Source organism: Pseudorca crassidens, chromosome 2, assembly GCF_039906515.1.
Source record: "Pseudorca crassidens isolate mPseCra1 chromosome 2, mPseCra1.hap1, whole genome shotgun sequence".
In the NCBI taxonomy this organism is placed as follows: Eukaryota; Metazoa; Chordata; class Mammalia; order Artiodactyla; family Delphinidae; genus Pseudorca; species Pseudorca crassidens.
Window position 1 is genome coordinate 43511747 of NC_090297.1, and position 26143 is coordinate 43537889.

At 37.2% G+C, this 26143-nt stretch overlaps 1 protein-coding gene across 10 annotated transcripts in view; it reads right to left on the reverse strand.

The window, feature by feature from the left end:
- Window positions 1-1418: 1418 nt before the first annotated feature.
- TUT4 (terminal uridylyl transferase 4) overlaps window positions 1419-26143 on the reverse strand; it is a 149901-nt gene continuing 125176 nt past the window's right edge. For 3 of the 10 annotated variants that reach the window (XM_067726104.1, XM_067726108.1, XM_067726099.1), the window contains 10 exons: window positions 25711-25788; window positions 25382-25559; window positions 25035-25082; window positions 24864-24946; window positions 12783-12898; window positions 11630-11853; window positions 10910-11010; window positions 7342-7789; window positions 3441-3599; window positions 1419-1939 (listed from right to left, as the gene is read on the reverse strand). In XM_067726104.1, the coding sequence (XP_067582205.1) occupies window positions 1851-1939; window positions 3441-3599; window positions 7342-7789; window positions 10910-11010; window positions 11630-11853; window positions 12783-12898; window positions 24864-24946; window positions 25035-25082; window positions 25382-25559; window positions 25711-25788 (1524 nt within the window). In that variant the 3' untranslated portion in view covers window positions 1419-1850. Of the gene's footprint in view, window positions 2029-3440; window positions 3600-7341; window positions 7790-10909; window positions 11011-11629; window positions 11854-12782; window positions 12899-24863; window positions 24947-25034; window positions 25083-25381; window positions 25560-25710; window positions 25789-26143 lie in introns of all 10 variants that reach the window. The other 7 variants (XM_067726103.1, XM_067726105.1, XM_067726102.1 and 4 more) reach the window with 6 other exon arrangements.

Below are 26143 nucleotides of genomic sequence, written 5' to 3' on the forward strand. Positions count from 1 at the left end.
GTTTTGTTTTTGGCCACGCCGCATGGCTTGTGGGATTTTAGTTCCCCGACCAGGGATCGAACCCAGGCCCTCGGCAATGAGAGCGCAGAGTCCCAACCACTGGACCACCAGGGAATTCCCAGATTGTTTTCTTTTTAATGAATATTTCAAATATATACAAAAGTAGAACAGTAAAATGAATACCCTATTCTCTAAGACCTGAAAGGAAATGAAATACATAGAACACTGACTTTAAAAGAAAATCTTGAATTCTCCAAGTAACAGTTTAACAGAAAAGTATATGTTGGGCCAGGTTATCTCATTAACAAAACAAATAAGCTGAACTTCACCACTTAGTGGGATGCTGACTGAAGCTTTTTTTTTTTTTTAATTGAAGTATAATTGATCAACAACGCTGTGTTAGTTCCAGGTGCACAGCATAGTGATTCAATATTTCTCTACATTACAAAATGATCACCATGGGATGCTGAAGCTTTAATATGAAAAACTAACAGTAAACACACTTGATCTTAACATTTAACAAATGTCTTTCCAGGGCTATAAACACCACAGGAAAGTCTTCAACCTCCTGCAATAGATTTCAAGCATCTTCCTTCCATTTTGGAAAATATGGCAAAAGCCCAAGTGCTCTCATATTTAAGGAATGCATATCTGAGGAAGCAGAACAAAGATAACATACTGTTCTTAAAAGACATTTGTATTTACTTATTCTGCAGATTTCCAAATAAATCTATAGTATGATTTGGTCTAAAATCCCTGGCAAATCTCTGAGTTGTTTAGACAAGATGACCTCACCTCAATGTATAGTACCAAAAACAGCTACAAAATCTCCCACCAACAACACAAGTTTGAAATCCAACTATAATCACTGATCACAAGGCATTATTGGTAAACACCATCCTCACAAGTATACCTTCCAGGCAGTAGTACAGGACTCAGAATGGATAGTCTGGCACATGTTAGTTCCTCAGTAAATAAGAATTACCTTCCCTCCACTAAACTCTACTTCAAAAGATCTGATTCAATTCTATTTCCAACACATAACTGTGCTAACTTTACAATTCATTTTGTTTTGCACCTCAGTTTTCCCAATGATAAAATGAGATAGCATCTGCTTCTATCAACCTCATATGGGTGTTGTGAAGATCCAATAAAATAACATGAAAAGATTCTTAGATCTTTTTCTAAAACTAAGTCTATGATTTAGAATACTCTATTCAATGAGAGTAAAACAAATCTCTGAATTGTTACATTATATTCCTATCATCTAAACAACCAGATGAATTAACAAAATTTGACTCTTGTCAAAAAGATTTATTAACTTAAAATAGAATTACTTCAAATACAGACAAAAGCAAATTTCTGTTCAAGTTGGAATATTTTCAATATACAAGAATGTAAAAGAAAAAAATTCTAAATCTTCATGTTGAAGTTTTATTTTATTATTTTTTTTCCTTTTAAAAAGTTTTTGGCACTACAAGGTTCTGTAAAGAATAGAAGTGACAAATTTAAAACACATGAAAGTCTTTCCTAATTCTTAAGAACAATATATATAAAGTCTGAAGCAACCAAAGTATGAATACAGCTAATAGAAAATAAAGAATGTAATTTTTAAATTCTCTCTTTATACAATTCATCAAGGTTAAACAAAACATAAAATTCCCTTAAAAATAGGGTAATAAAATAGATGAAATTTGTATCACTCAATTCGGTGATACTAGTAAAAACTATAGTTCATATTTATATACAAATAATACAGTCTTTAAAAACAGTCTTAGAATTTAAATAAGCTATCTAAACGTGTTAAAATTTTAAATCAGGACCTGATTTGTTTTGCTTTCCATTAAATGTCACTTTTTCTGCTGAATGTAACTGACATTGAGGTACGGATACCCTTGAGACAGCAGGATTGGCTGGTTGCTGTGCATCGGTAGAGCAGCTGAAAGAAAATGGACTCGCATTACTCCGACACGTTTCCTCTTGGTGGGTGGGGACAACGCTCTCTACACCGACGGGTGGCACATCTGTCTGTTGGACACAACACAGACAGGAAACTGAAAGGCTTGTGCCTATTTATCTGACAACCTCTTAGAATTAACTGTAGCTAGTTCTCTTTTTTTCTATTTATATAGTAAAGAAGAGATGAAGCATGTCAAAACATTTAGTGGGGGGAGAAGGAGGAGGAGGGAAGGAAAATGTGGGTATGTGAAAGAAAATAGAGGAGACAAGAGAGATGGAGGGGAGGAATTAAGGGGAAAAAATCCACCAGGGAAGAACTTCAGACTCTCCTCCTCCCCCAAAAGGGCTTGTATGACCAATAGTAATTTCCCTCAGCCCTAGTTCTTTGCTCAGAATAAACCAGCCATAGTTAAGGTTCTGCCATTCTATAATACAGCAATGCCCCACCAAGTGCAATGGATAGTTTACGAAGGCTTAAGTGTATCAAGCCTGATAATCATACCAGGGGCTTCCCCTGAGAAGTTATTTTATTTAGTCAACATTCCCAGAGTGCCTTTCTTTACTTTCTTGAACTCCTAGTTTAACTGTATTAACTCTGACTCTAGTTTTCTTAACTCCTAAGTTAACGAAGTGCTGAAGGCCAGATTCAGACATTCCCTATTTGAACTGAGATACTGCTGAGGCAAGTAGGTTAGATAAAATGCTATTCATTACTTAGATCAAAGCCATTATTGGTACATTAGTACCAAGAGAATATAATCAATTCTAATGTCATTCAAGTCTTAGTTTTACTAAACAAATTTGACTGTCACTACTCAACTCAAAAACTTCTACTGGATCCCCACCACTTACTAAGTCCAAACTCCTTCATAATATGGCCTCAGCCTACCTCCTCTAGCCTCATCACCTATACATTTTTCCATTTACCTCATCTAGTCCTATTATTTTCTCTTTTCTCTTTTTTCCCTATAGGAAAAAAGTTTCAGTGAAAAAAGTTCAGTATAATATGGATCACTTTTTTCAGTGAAAAAAGCTTTCACTGAGGCAAAACTAGTGACTTTGCATGTATTATGGCCTCAGCTAAGAACACTCCTCCTCTCTAATCTCTACATGATCTCTAGGAAAAAAATCCCATATCTCTTTCAAGATCTAGTTTGAATGTCAAAATCTTGTGCAATTTGATCCCTGGTGTCTATATTCTGCTCTCTCTGCTAGGGCAAAGTTAACTGATTCCTCTAAGCTCCTATTCTTGTCTATTTCACAGGTCTGGCTTTCCTAATAAAATATGCATTAAGTGCAAGGGCTTTATTTAATTCTTGCTTGAGCAATAAGCACCTAGCGCAGTCTGACACACAGTATGCTCTCTCAATAAATATTTACTGAATTCATAAATTTTCACTCCAAGAGCCTGGCCTTTACAAAGGCTCCTTGTCCCAGAACAAAACCCACCCAGCCTGTGACAAATACGTAAGCAATGGTACCTTGAGTATAGAAAGGTTTGTTGGGCTGAAATCTGGCATTTCCCTGATGCATGAAGTTCTGATGCAAACCATAAGGCCACGAAGCTGGGACAAGAGGGAAATGGGGTCGTGGTGCATGTTCCCAAGGAATTGGAGGATTTAGTCCTGGAAATCCTGGCTCTGCATTTCAACAATAAAGGAAAGACATATTTTAAAACATCACTTTGTTCATTCAAATATTCCTTCATTCCACAAAGATTTATTGAGTATCTACTACTGACCAAGAAATATGCTAAATGCAGAGGATACCAAAAAAAATTTTTTAAGGAATAAAAACACTGTAATTGTTCTCAAATTATTCATAAAGGAAACATTTAAGAAGACATACACAATAATATGTGGTAATTGCTATAACAGAGCGGTGGAAGGTGTCTAAAGTGAGGACTAACCCAATTGTTCAAGGACAGAGAAGGTTTTCCTAAAATGATGGACTAAATTGAGTGTTAAAGGACAAAGAACAAGTTATGCAAAATGGGACAAGGAGGACATTTTAGACAGAAGGAATAGTATGCTCAAAAGCCAGGAAGCCGGAAAATACAGCAAGTTTGGGAAGCTGCAAGACGATTGGCAATACAGAGACAGAGGTAAAGGAAGGCAGCGGTAAGAGAAAAGGCTGGACAGGTAGGTAGGATCTATATTTCAAAGAACCTTAGTACATCACTAAGGAGCTTAACATCTTATCCTAAAGGCAATGCCAACTACACCAGAATCAATTATATCTTGGCCTGGAAGGAGATCCTATTAGAAGCTGAGGCATTGTGGTGAAATAGCTGAAAACTTGGGCATTGGAGCCAAATAGGTCTAAGTTCAAATACCAGTTACAAAAATTACTAAGGTTTAATTATGAACCCCAGGTTGTTACGAGGATTAAATAAGATAACAAAAATAAAGTAGCCTACACAAATTATGTCATATTAAGCAGGAACTCAAAAAATATGAGTCCTATTCTTTCTATGGCAAACCACTCCCACCAATCTACTTCCCTTTAAGATCTATCTTTAAGTACGTCTTTCAAAGCACAGTAACCCCTGAATCTTCTGGATCATTTCTGGTGGCTTTTCTCATTCAGGATCACAATGTGGCAGGAAATAATCTAAAAGACACTATCCTTATTCACTAAACTTCCTAGCAGGAAGTTAGGAGGTACAGGATAGGGAGGAGTAGGGAGCAAGAAAACTGAAACCACACTCCTAGCCACACTCCTACCAAGCTCAGTCTTCTCAGGAGGTAACCAGGTAAACAAAGCAGCTGGTTCACTGCAAGTTCATAAAGCCAAGTTACAACTAAGAGCTAAAGCTGCAGAGCTCAGAGTTTACAAAAAATAAGACTGGGTATACAGTATTGAGGTATTGACCAATTGAGAAATGTTTTAACATAAAAGGGTATCTTTTAGAATATCCTTCAATCTCTCTTGGCCATTTTTCCCAACCAAGTATTTTCATAATACAATTAAAGATAGTCTGAAAAATTATCATTAAAGATAATCTGAAAAATGGGGTAAAAACTACTCATACAACCTCCTACTCTAATACAACCACTAGTATCATTTTAATATATCCCCATCCGGTCTCTCCATTTTTAACACAATGTTAACTTTAGCTGTAATATTAACTAGGAGTTGCGCACCTATCCAACAAATAATATTTGCTGTGTAACACTTTATTACATAATAATAATACATTATACAAATAATGTATCTACATCAGGCACTATACTGGACACCAGGGAGACAATGACAGGCAAGAAACAATTCATAACCTCTAAAAGTTCAGTCTAATGCATTATGCAGACAAGTAGACAGGCGATTTCAACACAGGAAGACAAGTGTTATAATATGGATATTAAGGAAACATGAAGGAGAGAAATGATACCTAACACAACTGGAAGACAGGATCAACAGGAATTAAAGACTTCCTGAAGAAAGTGATCTAAATTTTATAACGGAGGATGAGTAAGTTAGCCAAGCTTTGGAGCAAAGGAGAAGGAGGTGAGAGTGAGCAGGAGAGTTAATGGAGAGGATATTCCAGGCAGAGGGAACAACTTAGGTAAACAATCAGGGGTAAGAGTACGGTGTGTTTGTAGGATGTTAATTAATTAGTTCATTAAGGCTGAAACAGAGATCAAGGAGGCAGGGAGAAGAAGGAGTTAAAACTGAGTCGATATATCAAAAGGCAAAGCACTGGGCCTGTCTTCATGGTTATATAACTCAGTGACTATCAGGATGCATATCGTGGCATGCACACAATAAATATCTGTTGAATGAGAGAAGCAGAGGCCACATTAGAATGGCCATGTATGACATATATCCTTTGTTCCTGGAAATTTAAATGAGTTCCCACATTCTGGAATTTCTGCTCAGCAAAATATATTACCTGTATTATTCCAAAGAGGTCTCAGCGCTTTAAGAAATAATATATATTTGCTTAAAATTATCACTAAAATTATTTTGAAAATTGATAAAGGGAAAGAATCAAGCTTTTAGTCTGCATTTCCTATACAAACAATATTTCAGGATAACCAAGCAGTTAATAAGGAAAAGAATCACAGACAAAAATTACAGAAGAATCACAAAGAGTAAATAGAAAATACTGATAACTGTTAAATCTGGGTAATGGGGGGGTCATTATACTTTAACCTCTCCTTTTGTGCACATTTCAAATTTTCCCTAGTAAGAAAAAATCTACATATAAAACTACATGAATGGAATTTATCAACTATTTTTAAATATGCAAAGATTAAAAAATGACTGGATGGTAATACACCAAAATATTTCTGAGCAGTTCTGTCTAGGAATTGAGATTATATATGATTTTCTTTTTCAAATGCTCTACAAAGAATATGTATTACTTAGATATCAGTTAAAAAAAAAACTATTCTTTCTTAAGCTACAAAGTGCTACTAATCTTTTTCTTTTTTAAAAATTGCTCCTTACTATAAGGGGACTTCCCTTGTGGTCCAGTGGTTAAGACTCCACGCTCCCAATGTAGGGGGCCCGGGTTCGATCCCTGGTCAGGGAACTAGATCCCGCATGCCGCAACTAAAAGAGCCCGCATGCTACAACTAAGACCTCACGTAGCCAGAGAAGTAAATAAATATTAAAAATAAAACAAACAAAAGAAGTTAATTTATGGGCTTCCTGGTGGCGCAGTGGTTGAGAGTCCACCTGCCGACGCAGGGGACACGGGTTTGTGCCCCGGTCCGGGAAGATTCCACATGCCGCAGAGCGGCTGGGCCCGTGAGCCATGGCCGCTGAGCCTGCGCAAGAGGCCACAACAGTGAGAGGCCCGCGTACCACCAAAACAGAAAAAAACAAAACAAAACAAACAAACAAACAATTGCTCCTTACTAAAAGATAGTTAAGGGTCTAGGGCAAAGATTACAGGTTTTGAAGAAAGAAACTGGTTTAAATCTTGGATCACTATGATTATGATAGGATGATAGTTACTTAACCCTTCAATTTCCTCAACTGTAAAATGAATGCTAGTAATACCTACACCAAGCAAGACTGCAGCGAAAATTTAAAATAATAACAAAATAATAACTAAAATTTATGTTTATTACCTCATTTAATATTCACAACATCCCTGTGAGTTAGGTGCTATTAATTCACCTATTTTACAGATGAAACCCATGCACAGATTACGCAACTGCCCAATGCCACATAATAAATGGCAGAGCCAGGATTCATATCCAGGCAGTCTGAATCCACAGCCTATACTCTTTGTCTAATGTTATACTGCCCCTGCACAAATACTGCTTGCCATCTTTTTACTCACATTTATTTCCCAGGTTCAACCAATAATACCAATCATCCAACCTTTCTACAGACAGACAGATACAAAAGAAGAAAAGGAAGGGTTACCCGAATTTCCCACTGTACCATTGTTCACCAGGGAATTTGGAGCCACAGTACGAGGCCAGTGTCCATCATGAGAGGAGCTAGGGATTGCCACAGGTCTGGCAGCAGGCTGTGCAAAGATGATGCTGGGATCGTTCAGGCCAATATTGCTGGGGGCGCTGCCTGGTGCAGAATGGATCACTGGGCCGTGAATAGGCCAGGATGGGGCAGGGATCTGGAGGGGGTGCATTGGCAACAATCCCATATTGTGCATGGGAGAATACTGAGCTGGTGGTGACTGAGGAAAGTTATACATAGGCATCTGGACCTGATGGGGGGGCTGGGCCCCCTGCTGAGGTGGGCCAAGCTTGGGTTGGGATCCTGGCTGAGATGGAGGCTGGGTAATGGCAGTGGATTGGGAAGAGTTCTGTGTAAATGGCTGGGGCTGAGGAGAATAAGATGGTGAATCAGACTGCAAAGAAAAAAAAAAAACATTTTAAAATTAATTTACAAACATCTTAATTTTATAAAAGCAGAGATTATCAAAATATAAAACTATGGAGTTATTTTACTAGAATATTATAAATAGAACTCTATGATATACATAGTAACAAATAATAACAGAACCTCATTTTATATGAAGGCAGAGTTTTTCCCAAAGTTCTCAAACCCTCTCTCACAGAGGTTTTATCTCGTAAACCTTTTCACTGCCCAAAGAAGAGAGCCCAGACATCATACCCATCATGTAGAACCCACAATTCCAATTTTAACTAGAAATTTACATCTAAATATCTCAGAGTCACTTTCATTCAGCTCCTCAACAAGCATTTACTGAGTGTCAATTAAGTATTGGGGGGACTTCCCTGGTGGTGCAGTGGTTAAGAATCTACCTGCCAATGCAGGGGACATGGGTTAGAGCCCTGGTCCAGGAAGATCCCACATGCCATGGAGCAACTAAGCCCATGAGCCACAACTACTGAGTCCGTGTGCCACAACTACTGAAGCCCACGCACCTAGAGCCCATGCTCCACAACAAGAGAAGCCACCGCAATGAGAAGCCCAAGCACCACAACGAAGAGTGGCCCCGGCTTGCCGCAAATAGAGAAAGCCTGCCGGCAGCAATGAAGACCCAATGCAACCAAAAACTAAATAAATAAAAAAAGTAATTTTATAAAAAAGAAAAAAAAAGAATTAAAAAAATTATGTACTGGGCATTGTTCTAGGTATTAAAAATATAATACTAACATGTATGCCCTCATAAAGCTTAAAGTCAATGGGGGAAAAGAGGAGGAACAGATAAAGTTTACATAAGCAATCACAATACAGTATAATAATTACTATGATAAACACTGTATAATATACAATGAAATCCCAGAGCAGGAACACCTAAACCCACTTTGGGAGAAGGAGGGAAGATAAGATGAAGGAAAGTGGAAATCTTCCTGAAGGAAGTGACCTTTAAGCTGAGACTCAAGATAAATAGAAAACAGTCTGATAAAAGGGTAGAGATAAGGAAAAGGGAAGATTCAGTTAGAGGGAACAACATAATTAAAGGTTATAGGTACAAAAATACATGTCCTTTAAAAAAAAAGTAATTGGAATCTGAAATGGTTGCCTAGGCTAGGGAAGCAAATGGTTGTAAGCTATTTTTTACAGATAGAAACAACAGGACCTTGTGACTGACTGGATGTGAGGGAGGAGTAGTAGTTCAGGAAACTAGATAGATAGCAGGATCATTCAATGAGATGGAGAACACAGGAGGAAGAGGCAAACCTGGGGAGTTGGAAAGAAATATAAGCTACATTCTAGACATGTTGAAGCTGCAGTGCTTTGTGAGACCTCCAAATAGCAATGTTCATTAGTCAGACTCTTACCCAAATCTCAGGTGAGAAAAAAGTGAGTGCTAGAAGCAGAAGATGAAAGTCAGGGGCACCACAGGAAAGTGATTAGAGCACAGGTTTTGGAGACAGAACCTAAGGATACAAGTTCTGGTTCCAAGTGCCTGTTGACCTCATGCAAGAAACTTAAATCTCAGCTTCTTCACCCGTAAGGTATAAATAATAATAGAATCTACATCAGAGGTTTTTAGGAAGATTAACTACAACAATATATGTCAAAAATATAAACACCAAATTCAGAATAGAAGATACATTTTAGTAGCAAGGAAGGGATGGTAGGAAGGCTTTAAGATGGGAACAGCATCCAAGAGGAATGCATAGGGGTTGTCAACTGTGGGTAATATTTTAACAAACAACAAAGCATTAAGAATTGTTAAAACCTGGTGGTAGTGCATGGATGTTTATTATTTTCTATAATTTTTCAACATTTTAAAAATATTTTTTAATAAGAAACAGGAAGAACGAATGCATATACAGCACACAGCACTCAACAAATATTAGTTAATATAACTGTTACTATATAACTTTTATGAAACTGTCAGGCCCATAGTAGTACATATTCAAATGTTTGAGGTAGGGTTAGTGAGCTCCTAAATGTTTTTCCAAGACAAGCCCTACTGCTGCTCTTCAAATTCTCTAAGAATTTTTTCTAAAATACAGATCACATCAGATTTAGCATGTTTTAACAGATAACAGCTTTGAAGCTACACAGACCTGGGTTTGAATCTTTTAATTTTTCTTATTCTCAGCTTCCCAATTTGTAAAATTTGATCATACCAATACCTACCACTTCACATGTCCATTCAAAGGATTAAATGTGATAATACGTGTGAAGCACTAAAAGCATAGTGTCAGATTTAGAGTAAGCATTCAGTTAGTATTTAACTATTAATTTAAAAAGTGCAAGGTGAATACAGATTTAGACAAAGGTTAGAGCAACTCAGCAAAGTTAATAGACCTGTGAGTCTGAACACTAATTAAATACTCCATCTTTCACAGGATATATTTCACTAGGTATCCATATCAGCGATGAGAAGACACACAAAATTTCAAGCAAGTGAAGTGCCATGCATGTACTGCCCTAACAGTACTAAACCCTTAATACATCTCAATTTTGGGGTCTATTTTTAATTAATGGTACTCATATTCTTCCATTATGCAAAAGCTAAAACATCAAAATTATCACCTAATTTTTTTTTTTTTTTTTTTTTTTTTTGCAGTACACAGGCCTCTCACTGCTGTGGCCTCTCCCGTTGCGGAGCACAGGCTCCGGATGCGCAGGCTCAGCGGCCATGGCTCACGGGCCTAGCAGCTCCGCGGTATGTGGGACCTTCCCGGACCGGGGCACAAACCCGTGTCCCATACATCGGCAGGCACACTCTTAACCACTGTGCCACCAGGGAAGCCCTATCACCTCATTTTAATCCAACCAACAACCTTATTTGGTAGTTACCTTATTTTACAAATAAGAAATAGGTTCACTGAAGTTAAGTAGCTTGCCCATAGATATAAACCCAGATCTACATTACTCCAAAAGTAATGCTCATTCTAGCTGATGTGCCTAGCAAGGACACCTCTATAAAGCACTGTGTAATCTGGAAGATTGTATTTACCAATCTGAAAGATCCTATCACCTACCAAAATTAGTACTATCTTCCTGCCAAGACCAACCCATCTACAGGCAGAGTACTTACACATTCTGAGGACTGTCTAGTCCTTATGGACTGATCACCTTGTTGTTGGGCTGAACCACCCACTTGTTGGGCATTTACAAGATTGCGGACCAGCTGGGCTGCTAAGAGAAGACATCAAAAAGAAATTCAACAGATAAAGAAAATAACAAAGAAACGACAATCAATAAACTCTCTTCTTCAGTACAACAGTCTCAAATCTGAGATTTTATAAACTTGGACTTTTAAACTTATGATTATGTTAGTGAAGGACTTTTAACAACTCATTTTTTTTCTTGTTTGTTAAGCCATTTCTCAATCCTTAGAGCATTAAAAAAAAAAAAATACACTGGTCTTGGAAACAAGAACAAGTGTCATATTGCTTTTCTAAAGGAGACAATATATTTATTTAAGAAAATAACTTCTGCAATAAGAATCTGAATAACTGGAAATCATCACTTATATTTTGTTTTTTTCTTTCAATAAACTCTCATTTGGGTTTCTAATTCATGAAATTCCTTGTGATACATAACAGGAACAGATCTCCTTCTCTCATAAAAGCAGTGGGAAGAGATATAATTTCTCCTATATGTTCCCCCCAAAATCTCTCTCTCTTTGATAGATTGTTAAGGTCCAAAATCATACAGCTATGTTTAGAATAGAGAATAATCAGGGTCCTTAGAATGACACCAACATAAATGACTTTATTTCCACCAGAAACTATTTTTGGCCTTTTTTATTTACCTGCCACACTGCTATTCCTCTGACGGGCCAGCTTGACCTCTGGGCACTCCCTTCGCACATGTCCTGCATCTCCACAGATAAAACATCTGAGGTCTCTGGGGTCTCTAAAGTCTCGAGTGTCGTGGAGGTCTCGGGGGTCAAGAAGGTCTCGGGAGTCTTTCTCCTCTTCATTCCCTTCCTTCTCTTCTTCACTGTCTTTCTTCTTTAGTCTAAACAGTAAACTGCTGATACCAATAATGTGGGGCTAGGGACTTATAAACTGAATGAACTACAGAACAAACTAAACTATACAAGAGTCTCACAATAAAGGGATTAATGTGCCCATCATTTCATGCATCATTTTGAAGGCAAGGTTCTCACATTTATAGTACACCTACTCATATGGCAGAAACTGGGTACTCTAGTAGTTTTATAATACAATAGCAATTTTTAATATTTAGTATCAAATTTTAATCTTGTAACAAATCCTTAGAGGTTGGTATTTACTATCTCCATTTTATAGAGGAAGACACTTGAGGTTTAGAGAAGGTAAGTGTCTTCTCTAAATTTAACAAAGAGCAGTGACGGAAACTAGGAGTTTACTCTGTCTGAAAAGTTCTAAGCTCTTTATATTAGGCAAGACTTGATGACTAAAGAAGGGATTATCCTGGCCTATTAACATAGTATATAGAACGTAGTAAAGTATATTTCATAGATGTATTTTCAGGGGGCACAGAGGATGTATATTCCTTAAGGTAAATATTATATAGGCATATCTCACAGCATATACCTCAAAGATTCAATTAATTATATTTTAATTATTGGTTTTCATAACTGTGAGGTCCTCAGCAAGAACCCCATATCTTGTTCTTTTATTCCCCTTCGATTCTAGCACAGTTTCCAGCACACAGTAGGTGTTAATAAATGCTTCTTCAGTTAAAAAAAAAAACCTGAGTGAATTAATGAATAAATGAACAAATAAATATCATGAGACACCACTGTACCAGAAATAAATCCCACTCTTTCACAAAATGCCACTCAAACATATATTGACCTAAAGGTTCAACTGAAAGCCCTGAACTTTCTCAACTTAAACATATCTGAACACAGTCATAGCTTCAATTTGTCTCACATTTATTTTCCCTGCAATGTTGATACATAATCATTTGCCAACCTTCTCCTTTTAGGGCAGTCTTTCATGTAGTGGCCTATTTTTCCACACACACGGCAACATCGATCATTGGGAGCCAGTTCTCCATCTGTTAGTACTCTGGAATCAAAGAAGTACTCCTAGGGAGAAAATACAACTTTACTAGGAAAAAAATCACTAAAAACTTTTGAATCCAAATGGAAAGCAGACTAAGACGCAAAAGTGATTTTTTGAAAAAGGAAATAAATACCAACAAATATTTCACTGAACTAAAACCATGATATGAAAACAAGATTCAGAATTATCATCATCAATATCACAGCTGCTAACAGTGCTAACCACTACACAGCCACATTATTTGCTCATTCATCTGTAGCATCTTTGTGTAATATCTCAATGAAAGTAGATATTATTTCCATGCTCATTTTATAGATGAGGAAACTGAGGCTCAGAAAATTCAAGTCGTTTGCCCACAGAAAAACGCTGGTAAGTAGCAGATAAAGGATTTAAAGCTAAGTCTGCCTGATTACAAAGCTCATGTTTTCTGCCCCACCAGCCTACTTCCAGAAAGGAATCATTCTCTTTACAAGACCTCTATGTAAAGAAATCAATCCTCTGGTTTATTTAAAATATCACTGGATTTGCATTCAACATTTCAATAATATATAACATTTACTATATAAAGTAGAATATACCTAAAAAGACTGTAGAGAACCAGTAAGAATTAAATCATTTTCCCAAGTCTTAGAAGAATCAGGCTCGTTTTTGCTTTATCCTACTACCTTGTTTATGCTTCTAAGCTTTACCTCAGTTTTGCACTATCACAGAGACTAGTTTTTCCTGATAGTACCCATATCTTTGGATGGCAAGAGAACATGTCCACTTAGCACTCTTTGATTTCTTCCTTAAATCTATCTAATGTCAGGGATAAAGTAATAAGAAACACACTGACTGGGATGGCTATTAAAAAAGAAAAAAGACAGTAACAAGTATTGGTGAGGATGTGGAAAAACTGCAACCCTCATATATTGCTGGTGGGAATATAAAATAGCACAGCTCTGTTAGGAAACAGTTTGGCAGCTCCTCAGAAAGTTAAACATAAACTTATCAAAATGACCCAGCAATTCTACTGTTATACATCCAAAAGAAATGAAAACATATATCCACACAAGATTTGGTACACAAATATTCACAGCAGCACTACTCATAATAGCCAAAAAGTAGAAACAATTCAAATTTCCAACAAACTGATAGGAATGAATAAATAAAACATAATATAACCATACAACTGAATATCATTCAACTATAAAAAAAAAATGAAGTACTGATACACGTTACAACATGAATGAACCCTGAAAACATTCTGCTAAATGAAAGAAACGAGTCACAAAAGGCTACATATTCTTTGATTCCATTTTCATAAAATGTCCACAGTAGGCAAATCTACAGTTGTGAGACGAAAAAGGAATGAGGATTGACTGCTAATGAGGACAGGAGTTTCCTTGAGAGAGGACGAAACATTCTAAAACTAGATGTAGTGATGGTTGCACAATCCTGCAGATATACTGAAAACCAATGAATTGCTCACTTTATATAGATGAACTGTACAGTACATGAATTATTTCTCAGTAAAGTTCTATTTCTAAAAAAGGATGCAATATAATTCTATACATTTACTATTGATGAAACCAATGTAATTAATTAAAATCTTCATCATCATATTTTCTGACAGGACAAAATGAAGGCCTTTCTCAGTTCACCCAGTTGCTTATGGCTGAAACCTAGGAATCACCCTGAACTTATTCTCCTTAACGCATCACCTCTAATTAATCACCAGGTTGTATCCATTCTACTCCTGAATATCTATCTCTTTAGATATTCTTCTTTCTTCAGCCCACCGTCCTAGTTAATGTGGCCTAGACCTGGGGTCAGCAAACTTCTTCTGTAAAGAGCCAGAAAGTTAAAATTTTAGGTGCTGTGGTAAAATTGAAGGTATTATGTAGGTACTTATATAACAAAAGAGAAAGCAAATTTTCACAAATTTTTTTATTGAAGAATTTCAAAATATACTAACAATAATAGAGTGTAATTTTTTATATAAGTTTATTAATTAGAAAAAAAAGGATACTTTCTGGGGGAGCCATTTTGCTTAACTGGGGTTCAAAGTTAGTGTTCCCTATCATTAAAACAGAAGGCAAATGTTCATTTGTTAATGCTAATCTGCAATTATATTTTTAAGTATTTCATCTTTGAAAATGTTTTTCACAGATGAAGAAGTTGAAGATTTAAGGTAAAGAGAATACAAATGGATCTAGAGTGCATATAGAAGGACTAGTCTCTGATAAAGAAGAGATATCTGGTGATTGGCCAGCAAAATGGCGGAGCAGAATGACATGAGCTCACCCCTTCTTACAAAAATACCAAAATCACAACCAACTGCTGAACAACCATCAACAAAAACATAAAATAAAAAACACACTGGAACCTACCCAAAAAGATACCCTACATAAAAAGACAAAGAAGAAACCACAACAAGATGGTAGGAGGGGTGCAATCACAGTAAAAAATCAAATCCAATATCTGCTGGGTGGGCAACCCACAAACTGGAAATTAACTATACCACAGAAGTTCTCCCACAGGAATTAAAAGTCCTGAGCACCACATCAGGCTTCCTAGCCTGGGGGTCTGGTAATGGGAGGAGGAGCCCCCCGAGAATCTGTCTTTGAAAGCCAGTGGGGTTTGACTGCAGGAATTCCACAGGACTGGGGAAAACAGAAACTCCACTCTTGGAGGGCATACACAAGATCCCATGCCAGACCAGGACCCAGGGAAAAAGGCAGTGACCTCGTAAGAGACTGGGCCCGATCTACCTGCTAGTACTGGAGGGTCTCCGGAGGAGGTGGGGGGCAGCTGTGGCTCACTGAGGAGACAAAGACACTGGCAGCAGCAGTTCTGGTGAGCACGCATTGGCATGAGCCCTCCTGGAGACTCCATTTCCTCCCCAAGACCTAGCCCCACAAAACAGCCTGTAGGCTCAAGTGCTGGGACGCCTCAGGCCAAACAACCAACAGATGGGAATACAGCCCCACCCATCAACAGACAGGGTGCTTAAAGTCTTCCTGAGCACAGCCCTGCCCACTAGAGGGACAAGCCCCAGGCCCACCCACAACAGGGCAGGAACTAGACCCTCCCACCAGGAAATCTGCACAACCCTCTCAGACAGCCTCATCCACCAGAGGGCAAACAGCAGAAGCAAGAAGAACTACAATCCTGCAGCCTGCAGAACGGAAACTGCAATCACAGAAAGTCAAGACAAAATGAGACAGCAGAGGAGTATGCCCCAGATGAAGGAACAAGACAAAACCTCAGAAGAACAACTAAGTGAAGTGGAGATAGGCAATCTACCAGAAAAAGAATTCTGAGTAATGATAGTGAAGATGATCCAAGATCTTGAAAAAAGAATGGAGGCACAGACTGAGAAGATGCAAGAAATATTTAACAAAGACCTAGAAGAACTAAAGAACAAACAGAGATGAACAATACAATAATTGAAATGAAAAATGTAAAATATATAGGAATCAATAGCAGAGTAACTGAGGCAGAAGAACAGATAAGTGAGTTTGGAGACCGAATAGTGAAAACCACTGCCATGGAACAGAATAAAGAAAAAAGAATGAAAAGAAATGAACACAATCTAAGAGACCTCTGGGACAACATTAAATGCACCAACATTCACATTATGGGGTCCCAGAGGAAAACAGAGACAGAAAGGACTTGAGAAAATATTTGAAGAGATAATAGCTGAAAACTTCCCTCATATGGGAAAGGAAACAGTCACCCAAGTCCAGGAAGGGCAGAGAGCCCCAGGCAAGATAAACCCAAGGAGGAACACACCAAGACACATAGTAATCAAACTGACAAAAATTAAAGAAAAAGAAAAAATACGAAAAGCAACAAGGGAAAAGCAACAAATAACATACAAGGGAACTCCCATAAGGTTATCAGCTGATTTCTCAGCAGAAACTCTGCAGGCCAGAAGGGAGTGGCATGATATATTTAAAGTGATGAAAGGGAAGAACCTACAACCAAGAATACTCTACCCAGCAAGACTCTCATTCAAATTCAATGGAGAAATCAAAAGCTTTACAGACAAGAAACAGCCAACAGCATTCAGCACCACCAAACCAGCTTTGCAATGAATGCTAAAGGAGCTTCTCTAAGTGGAAAAGGCCACTACTAGAAACAAGTAAAGGTAGGAAATTATTTGCACACAAATATGATGTCAAAACCAGCAATTGTGCGAAGAAAAGAGCACAAATGCAGGACATTGGAAATGCATTTGAAATTAAGAGACCAGCAACTTAAAACAATCTTGTTTATATGTAAACTGCTAATTGAACTCTCATGGTAATTGCAAACCGAAAATCTACAACAGATACACACACACACACACACACACACACACACACAAAGAATCCAAACACAACACTAAAGTTAGTCATCCAATCACAAGAGGAAAGAACAAAAGAGGAAGGGAAGAAACAAGACCTACAAAAACAAACCCAAAACAACTAAGAAAATGGCAATAGGAACATACATATCAGTAATTACCTTAAAGGTAAATGGATTAAATGCTCCAGCCGAAAGAAACAGACTGGCTGAATGGATACAAAAAAGAGACCCACTTCAGATCTAGGAACACATACAGACTGAAAGTGAGGGGATGGAAAAAGGTATTCCATGCAAATGTAAATCAAAAGAAAGCTGGAGTAGCAATATTCATATCAGACAAAAAAGGCTTTAAAATAAACACTGTTACAAGAGACAAAGGACACTACATAATGATCAAAGGGTCAATCCAAGAAGAAAATATAACAATTATAAATATATATGCACCCAACATAGGAGCACTCCAATATATAAGGCAAATACTAACAGCCATAAAAGGAGAAATCAACAGTAACACAATAATAGTGGGGGACTTTAACACTCCACTTTCATCAATGGACAGATCATCCAAACAGAAGATCAATAAGGAAACACAGGCCTGAAATGACACATTAGACTAGACTGACTTAATTGATATTTACAGAGTATTCTATCCAAACGCAGCAGAATATACATTCTTCTCAAGTGCACATGGAACATTCCCCAGGACTGATCACAAGCTGGGCCACAAAATGAGCTTTGGTAAATTTAAGAAAATTAAAGTCATATCAAGTGGGACTTCCCTGGTGGCACAGTGGTTAAGAATTCACCCGCCAATTTAGGAGACCTGGGTTTGATCCCTGGTCCGGGAAGATCCTACATGCCGCAGAGCAACTAAGCCTGTGTGCCACAACTACTGAGCCTGCACTCTAGCACCTACGAACCACAAATACTGAGCCCATGCACCACAACTACTGAAGCCTGCATCCCTAGACCCCGCGTGTTGCAACTACTGAGTCCACATGCTGCAACTACTGAAGCCCGTGTGCTCTAGGGTCCGTGTGCCACAACTACTGAAACCCACACGCCTAGAGCCCATGCTCCGCAACAAGGGAAGCCACCACGATGAGAAGCCTGCGCACCTCAACAAAGAGTAGCCCCTGCTCACCACAACTAGAGAAAGCCTACATGCAGCAACAAAGACCCAAGACAGCCAAAAATAAATAAAATAAAGTAGTTAATTAAAAAAAAAATCACATCAAGCATCTTTTCTGACCATATGCTATGACATTAGGAATCAACTATAAGAAAAAAACTGTAAGAAACACAAACTCGTGGAGGCTAAACAATATGCTACTAAACAACCAATGGATCACTGAAGAAATCGAAGAGTAAATAAAAAAATACCTAGAGTCAAATGAAAATGAAAGCACAATGATCCAAAACCTATGGAACAGGTAAAAGCAGTTCTAAGAGGGAAGTTTATAGCAACGCAATCTTACCTCAGGAAACAAGAAAGATCACAAATAAACAACCTAACCTTATATCTAAAGCAACCAGAGAAAAACAAACAAAACCCAAAGTTAGTAGAAGGGAAGGAACAACAAAGATCAGAGCAGAAATAAATGAAATAGAAAAGAAGAAAACAACAGAAAAGATCAATGAAACTAAATGCTGCTTCTTTGAAAAGATAAACAAAACTGATAAACCTTTAGCCAGACCCATCAAGAAAAAAAAGAAGAGGGCTCAAATCAATAAAATTAGAAATTAAAAAGGAGAAGTTACAACAGACACCACAGAAATACAAAGGACCATAAGAGACTACTACAAGCAACTATATGCCAATAAAATGGACAACCTGGAAGAAATGGACAAATTCTTAGAAAGGTACAATCCCCCAGGACTGAACCAAGAAGAAACAGAAAATATGAACAGACCAATCACAAGTACTGAAATTGAAACTGATTAAAAAACTCCCAACAGGGACTTCGCTGGTGGTCCAGTGGTTAAGAATCTTCCTTCCAAGGCAGGGGACGCAAGTTCGATTCCTGGTTGGGGAACTAAGATTCTACATGCCGCGGGGCAACTAAGCCCACACGCTGCAACTACAGGACCCACACGCTCTGGAGCCTGCGCGCCACAACTACAGAGCCCACGTGCCACAACTAGAGAGCCTGTGTGCTGCAACTACTGAGCCTGCATGTTCTGGAGCCCATGTGCCACAACTAGAGAGAAGCCCACGTGCCGCAATAGAGCTGGCACGCTGCAACAAAAGATCCCACGTGCCTCAACTAAGACCCGATGCAGCCAAAAATAAATAAATAAATATTAAAAAATAATGATAATAAAATAAAAAACTCCCAAAAAACCAAAGTCCAGGACCAGATGGCTTCACAGGCAAATCCTATCAAACAGAGAAAACACCTATCCTTCTGAAACTATTCCAAAAAATTGCAGAAGAAGGAATACTACCAAACTCATGCTATGAGGCCACCAACACCCTAAAATCAAAACCAGACAAATATACCACACACACAGAAAAAAAATTACAGGCCAATATCACTGATGAACATAGACACAAAAATCCTCAACAAAATATTAGCAATCCAAATCCAACAATACATTAAAAGGATCACACACCATGATCAAGTAGGATTTATTCCAGGGATGCAAGGATTTTTCAGTATATGCAAATCAATCAGTGTGATACACCACATCAACATATTGAAGAATAAAAACCATATGACCATCTCATAAGATGCAGAAAAAGCTTCTGACAAAATTCAACATCCATTTATGATAAAAACTCTCTAGAAAGTGGGCATAGAGGGAACATACCTCAACATAATAAAGTCCATATATGACAAACCTATAGCTAACATCATACTCAACCATGAAAAGCTGAAAGCATTTCCACTAAGATCAGGAACAAGACAAGGATATCCACTTTCGCCACTTGTATTCAACATAATTTTGGAAGTCCTAGCCATGACAATCAGAGAAGGAAAAGATATAAAAGGAATCCAAATTGGAAAAGAAGTAAAACTGTCACTTTTGCAGATGACATGATACTACACATAGAAAACTCTAAAGATGCTACCGGAAAACTACTAGAGCTCATCAATGAATTCGGTAAAATTGCAGGATACAAAATTAATACACAGAAATCTCTTGCATTTCTATATACTAACAACAAAAGATCAGAAAGAGAAATTAAATAAACAATCCCACTTACCATTACATCAAAAAGAATAAAATACCTAGGAATAAACCTACCTATAGAGACAAAAGACCTGTCCTACGAAAACTATAAGACGCTGATGAAAGAAATCAAAGATGACACAAACAGATGGAGAGATATATCATGTTCTTAAATTGGAATAATCAATATTGTCAAAATGACTATACTACCCAAGGCAATCTGCAGATTCAATGCAATCTCTATCAAATTACCAATGGCATTTTTCACAGAACTAGAACAAAAAAATTTTAAACTTGCATGGAGACACAAAAGAACCTGAATGACCAAAGCAATCTTGAGAAAGAAAAACGGAGCTGGAGGAATCAGGATCCCTGACTTTGGACTATACTACAAAGGTACAGTCATCAAAAGAGTATGGTACTGGAACAAAAACAGAAATATAGATCAATGGAACAGGACAGAAAGCCCATAAATAAACCCACACACCTATGGTCAATTAATTGATTACAAAGGAGGCAAGACTACACGATGGAGGAAAGACAGTCTCTTCAATAAATGGTGCTGGGAAAACTGGACAGCTACATGTAAAGAAATTAGATTTGAACATTCCTTAATACCATATACAAAAATAAACTCAAAATGGATTAAAGATCTAAATGTAAGACCAGATACTATAAAACTCTCAGAGGAAAACATAGGCAGAACACTCTTTGACATAAATCACAGAAATACCTTTCCCAAGCCATCTCCTAGAGAAATGGAAATAAAAAAATAAACAAACAAATGGGACCTAATGAAACTCAAAAGCTTTTGCACAGCAAAGGAAACCATAAACAAAATGAAAAGACAACCCACAGAATGGGCGAAAATATTGGCAAATGATGTGACCGACAAGGGATTAATCTCTAAAATTTTCAAACAGCTCATGCTGCTCAATATCAAAAAAACAAACAACCAAGGGGTTTCCCTGGTGGTGCAGTGGCTAAGAATCCGCCTGCCAATGCAGGGGACACAGTTTCGAGTCCTGGTCCGCGAAGATCCCACATGCTGTGGAGCAACTAAGCCTGTGCGCCGCAACTACTAAGCCTGAGCTCTAGAGCCCATGAGCCACAACTACTGAAGCCCGTACACTTAGAGCCCATGCTCCGTGACAAGAGAAGCCACCGCAGTGAGAAGCCTGTGCACTGCCACGAACAGTTGCTCCCGCTCACTGCAACTAAAGAAAGTCCATGCACAGCACGAAGACCCAATGCAGCCAAAAATAAAATAAATTAAAAAAAAACCCAATCAAAAAATGGGCAGTAAAACTAAACAGACATTTCTTCAAGGAAGACATACAGATGGCCAAGAGGCACAAGAAAAGATGCTCAACATTGCTAATTATTAGAGAAATGCAAATCAAAACTACAATGAGGTATCACCTCACACCAGTCAGAATGCCTATCATCAAAAAACCCACAAACAATAAATGCTGCAGAAGGTGTAGAGAAAAGGGAACCCTCTTACATTGTTGGTGGGAATGTAAATTGGTACAGCCAGTATGAAGAACAGAATGGAGGTTCCTTAAGAAACTAAAAATAGAGTTACCATAACATCCAGCAATCCCAATCCTGGGCATATATCCAGAGAAAAACATAATTTGAAAAGATATATGCACGCCAATGTTCACTGCAGCACTATTTACAATAGCCAAGACACAGAAGCAACCTAAATGTCCATCAACGGATGAATGGATAAAGAAGATGTGGTACATATATATAATGGAATATTACTCAGCCATTAAAAAGAACAAAATAATGCCATCTGCAGCAACATGGATGGACCTTGAGATTATCATACGAAATGAAGCAAGTCAGACAGAGAAAGACAAATATCATATGATATTGCTTATATGCAGATTCTTTTAAAAATGATACAAATGAACTTATTTACAAAACAGAAATAGACTCACAGACTTAGACAACTTACGGTTACCGGGGAGGAAGGGTCGGGGGGAAGGATAGATTGGGTGTTTGGGATTGACATGTACACTTTGCTATATTTAAAATAGATAACCAACTGTATGTATCTGTACAAGGACCTACTACTGTATAACACGGGAACGTTGCTCAATATTCTGTAAAAACCTAAATGGGAAAAGAATTTGAAAAAGAACAGATACACGTATATGTATAACTGAATCACTTCGCTGTACACCCGAAACTAACAGAACACTGTTAATCAACTATGCTCCAAAATGAAATAAAATTTTAAAAAAAGAAGAGATATCTGAAGATGTAAGCAGATTTATAGATCTGGTAGCAGAAAGTTGAAGGAGTATCTATCTATCTAATATCATCTTTGTCTCAAAGGGAAAACATGTGAGCGTGAGAAAGGCAGAGTAGGAAGATGGGACAAAGCAAAATGGGTACTGAATTTTGAGTAAAATAAATAAAATCTGAAATAGTTTTATTGAATGCGAGACACAGGTAACTAAAGAAATGTAGTAAGAATCTCAGATAGTATTGAAAGTCCAGTTGAGGCTGATGAACATTAATTTATAGTTGTGCTATATAAATAAAACTGCCTAGCTTTAAGATTTTTTTCCATCAGTGCTTAGCCCAAGCATAGAGAGACGGTGGATGGCTGAGTTCATGTTAAGGTTAAACACATAATGGTGCAAAAGAAGGACAATGGTACAAAGGAATATAAGGTATATGCTGGAGGTACCAGGGAATCTGTTTAAATGGGGGAAAAAATGAAGACAGTAGATAGCTGATAGATTGGGAAAAAATTTGTCAATATGTCGGAGGACCTAGAGAATAGAAGCACAGTTGAAGTGGGAATGTTCAAGTGAGCAAGAAAGGTGAAAGAACAGAAAATATACTTGTCTTCATCTTCATTAGAATCTAAGGGGATGAAACACATCTACTTTGTATGCTGTTATAATCCCAGTACATAGCAGAGAAATAGGTAAATGGTAGAAATTCAGTAAATATGTGTTGAAAGAATAAACTTTACTATGGAAAATATAAGCATGAAAGACTATGTAACAAGGTTATTTTTCTACTATATCAGTTATAACACTGATATCAACCTAAATGTCCATCAAAGGAGAATAGTTAAACTGGTATATCCAAGCTATAAAATACCACATATTGACTTTATAACAGAATAAAGTAGATTAAAAGATGATTGGCAGATCCACAGGCCCTTTGTGACAGGCTCCAAACTGATGTTTGGTTCTTACACCAAATCACATTCAAGACCAAAGAGTCTGATATCTATGACGACTACTTATAACATACTGAATAATTAAGAGTTACTAAAATTTTGTATTCACAGACTAAATTAGCACATTTCCAATTTACCGAGGACACTACATTAGTATTTTACTAAAAAGTCTGACTGCACGAAACTGCTAGGTTCCTACCAAACATATGCACATACACACACGAATAGAGTTCCCACAATTTTCAGGTAAAATGCTTTATCAGTGCATCACCAGATTTGTTGTGATCTGACTGTGCTTTTCATTTACTGCTATTTTAATTAATATGTTAGTAAAATTACTGTTGTATTTTCCTTTTGTTAGACATTTTGTTCCTGCAAGAATTTTGTGTTGTTTCAAATTTCCTGTTATTTTATTTCCATTATAATTATTATCCCCCCCACCCCCTATTAGGCAGGACTATCAAAAATGTTCCACGGGGAAAAAGCTCTAGATTTTTTCTGCTTTTCTTACCCCACAACCCAAGAAAGAGTGATGAAACTGGACTGAACAAGATCAAGGATATTCATTATGCAAAAACAGAGACCTGGCTTCTCTTTTGAGATTTCTTCTCATTTCTTTCACTGTGAAACTATGACATCCTCCCATTAGAAACCAACCCAAAACCAGAGTAAGACCAAGAGGAATGGGGGACGCTACACCACCCATTTCAGGCAAAAAGAATCCTCTTAGTTCCATGCTAATTCAGCTTACCAAGGGCTACACCAAAATTACAAGCAGAAGCCTCAGCAAATAAAGTATTACTTCAGTGTTGACCTCTCTGTTTATATTTTCATCAAGATTTCTAGAGACAGAAGAGAGGCAGTAGGCAGAACCTCACATTCAAAATTAAAGGATCTTGAGTCTTGACTATCCACCTGCATTTGTTCAACAAATGTTTATTTGATGCATCCTATGTGCCAGAAATTATGACAGGCACTGGAAATACGATGGTGAACCTTACAGACATGGACCCTGTCCTCAGGGAGCTATATAGTCTAGTGGGGGATACAGAATTTAACAAATAGACTAAATAAATAAACAAAATTTAGCAAATATATATCTCACTATAGACTATGATAAGTGCAATAAGAACAAATAGATCCGGCACAGCCAAATAAATAACACCAACTTGAAACAGGATTAGGTTTCTTGTACTACAAAAAAAAAAAAAAATTCTATAAGGAAAAAGAAAAGATTCAGAATTCAAATTATGTAAACTTACAGCTTCTCTGCCAATGAGTGGATAAAAGGGGGTACCAAAAAGTTTCCTTCCATTGATAAATGCTTTCATGATGAAATTGGTCACTATTGAAGAAAGAAGAAAAACAATAAAGATGCAGACCTTAATGTGTAAGAGCTTTAAAAGTAGGGGATTTCTATATTTAAAACTTACTTTTTCTAGAAACTCCAGCACCAAGGTTATGATTCAAATCAAAAGGGTCTAGAAAAGAAATATTTTATTTTTTATTTAAGAATTATGCTCGTTGTAACATAAATATAGTTAGTAGCCATAACTAGAGTTTAACTCTACGTAACTCAGACCATCAAAGTCAGAAAATTATTCTTTTATAATTATAGATTAAAGGATGGAAACTGATAAAAACCAAGAGGAAGAATCTTCCAAATTCTAATGTGTTTCAGTTTTCCCCTCAGTGTCACTGGCCAAATAAAACTCTGGCTTTTTGTTCTGTTTTGCTCTGTTTCATGTTGTTCCTGAATTAATATCAGCTGAATGATTACCTTCAATAGCAATGCATTTGGATGTCCACTGCTTCTCAAAAGTTGTCAATAGCTTTTTCTGCCGAATGCTAATTACATATTCTTTGAAATCAAATTCTTCAGTATAGAAGCGAAGCAGTCCCAACCAAAGCTCTCCTAATGTTTCTGTGTTCTTTCCAAGTGAAGGTAAACGTTTTTTCTACAGGTGAGAAAAAAGAAAGGAGAGAGACATGTCTATACTTATCCAAAGTATGGACCCCCAAGTCCAAGTAAAATTATTAAATTAAATTATGCAAATCCTAACATGCATCTGTGAGCATTCCATAACATAAAAACTATGAAAAAATTACCAGTTCTTCTGTTTTATCAAAGAAAAAAGCATTCCATCCATCAACCATTCTCTGTGGAATCTGTTTTCCATCAAAGATCTGCATTAAAAAATCAATTCTACTATTAGATTTCAAGCCATCCAACCTAAAAGCCTAAATACCCTCATATCATTTTAGAATTTACGTATAATAGACATAGTGAAGCACTTATTCCAAAAGAAACAGTCAAGATGGTATAATCTGATGTCAAGTTATTAATGAATAAAATGTATCTGAAAGACCAAAGCTCGGAAAGGATATCTTAAGAACCTCAGACTCTCCAAACGATACATTTGATATTATCTATTTGGCTATCAAAACACATCCAGCCCAAGTTTAATGAAGTAAAGCTAAAGAAAAATCAGATGAAAACAGCATTTTCATCAAAGGATCACAGACACAGAAATACATAAGA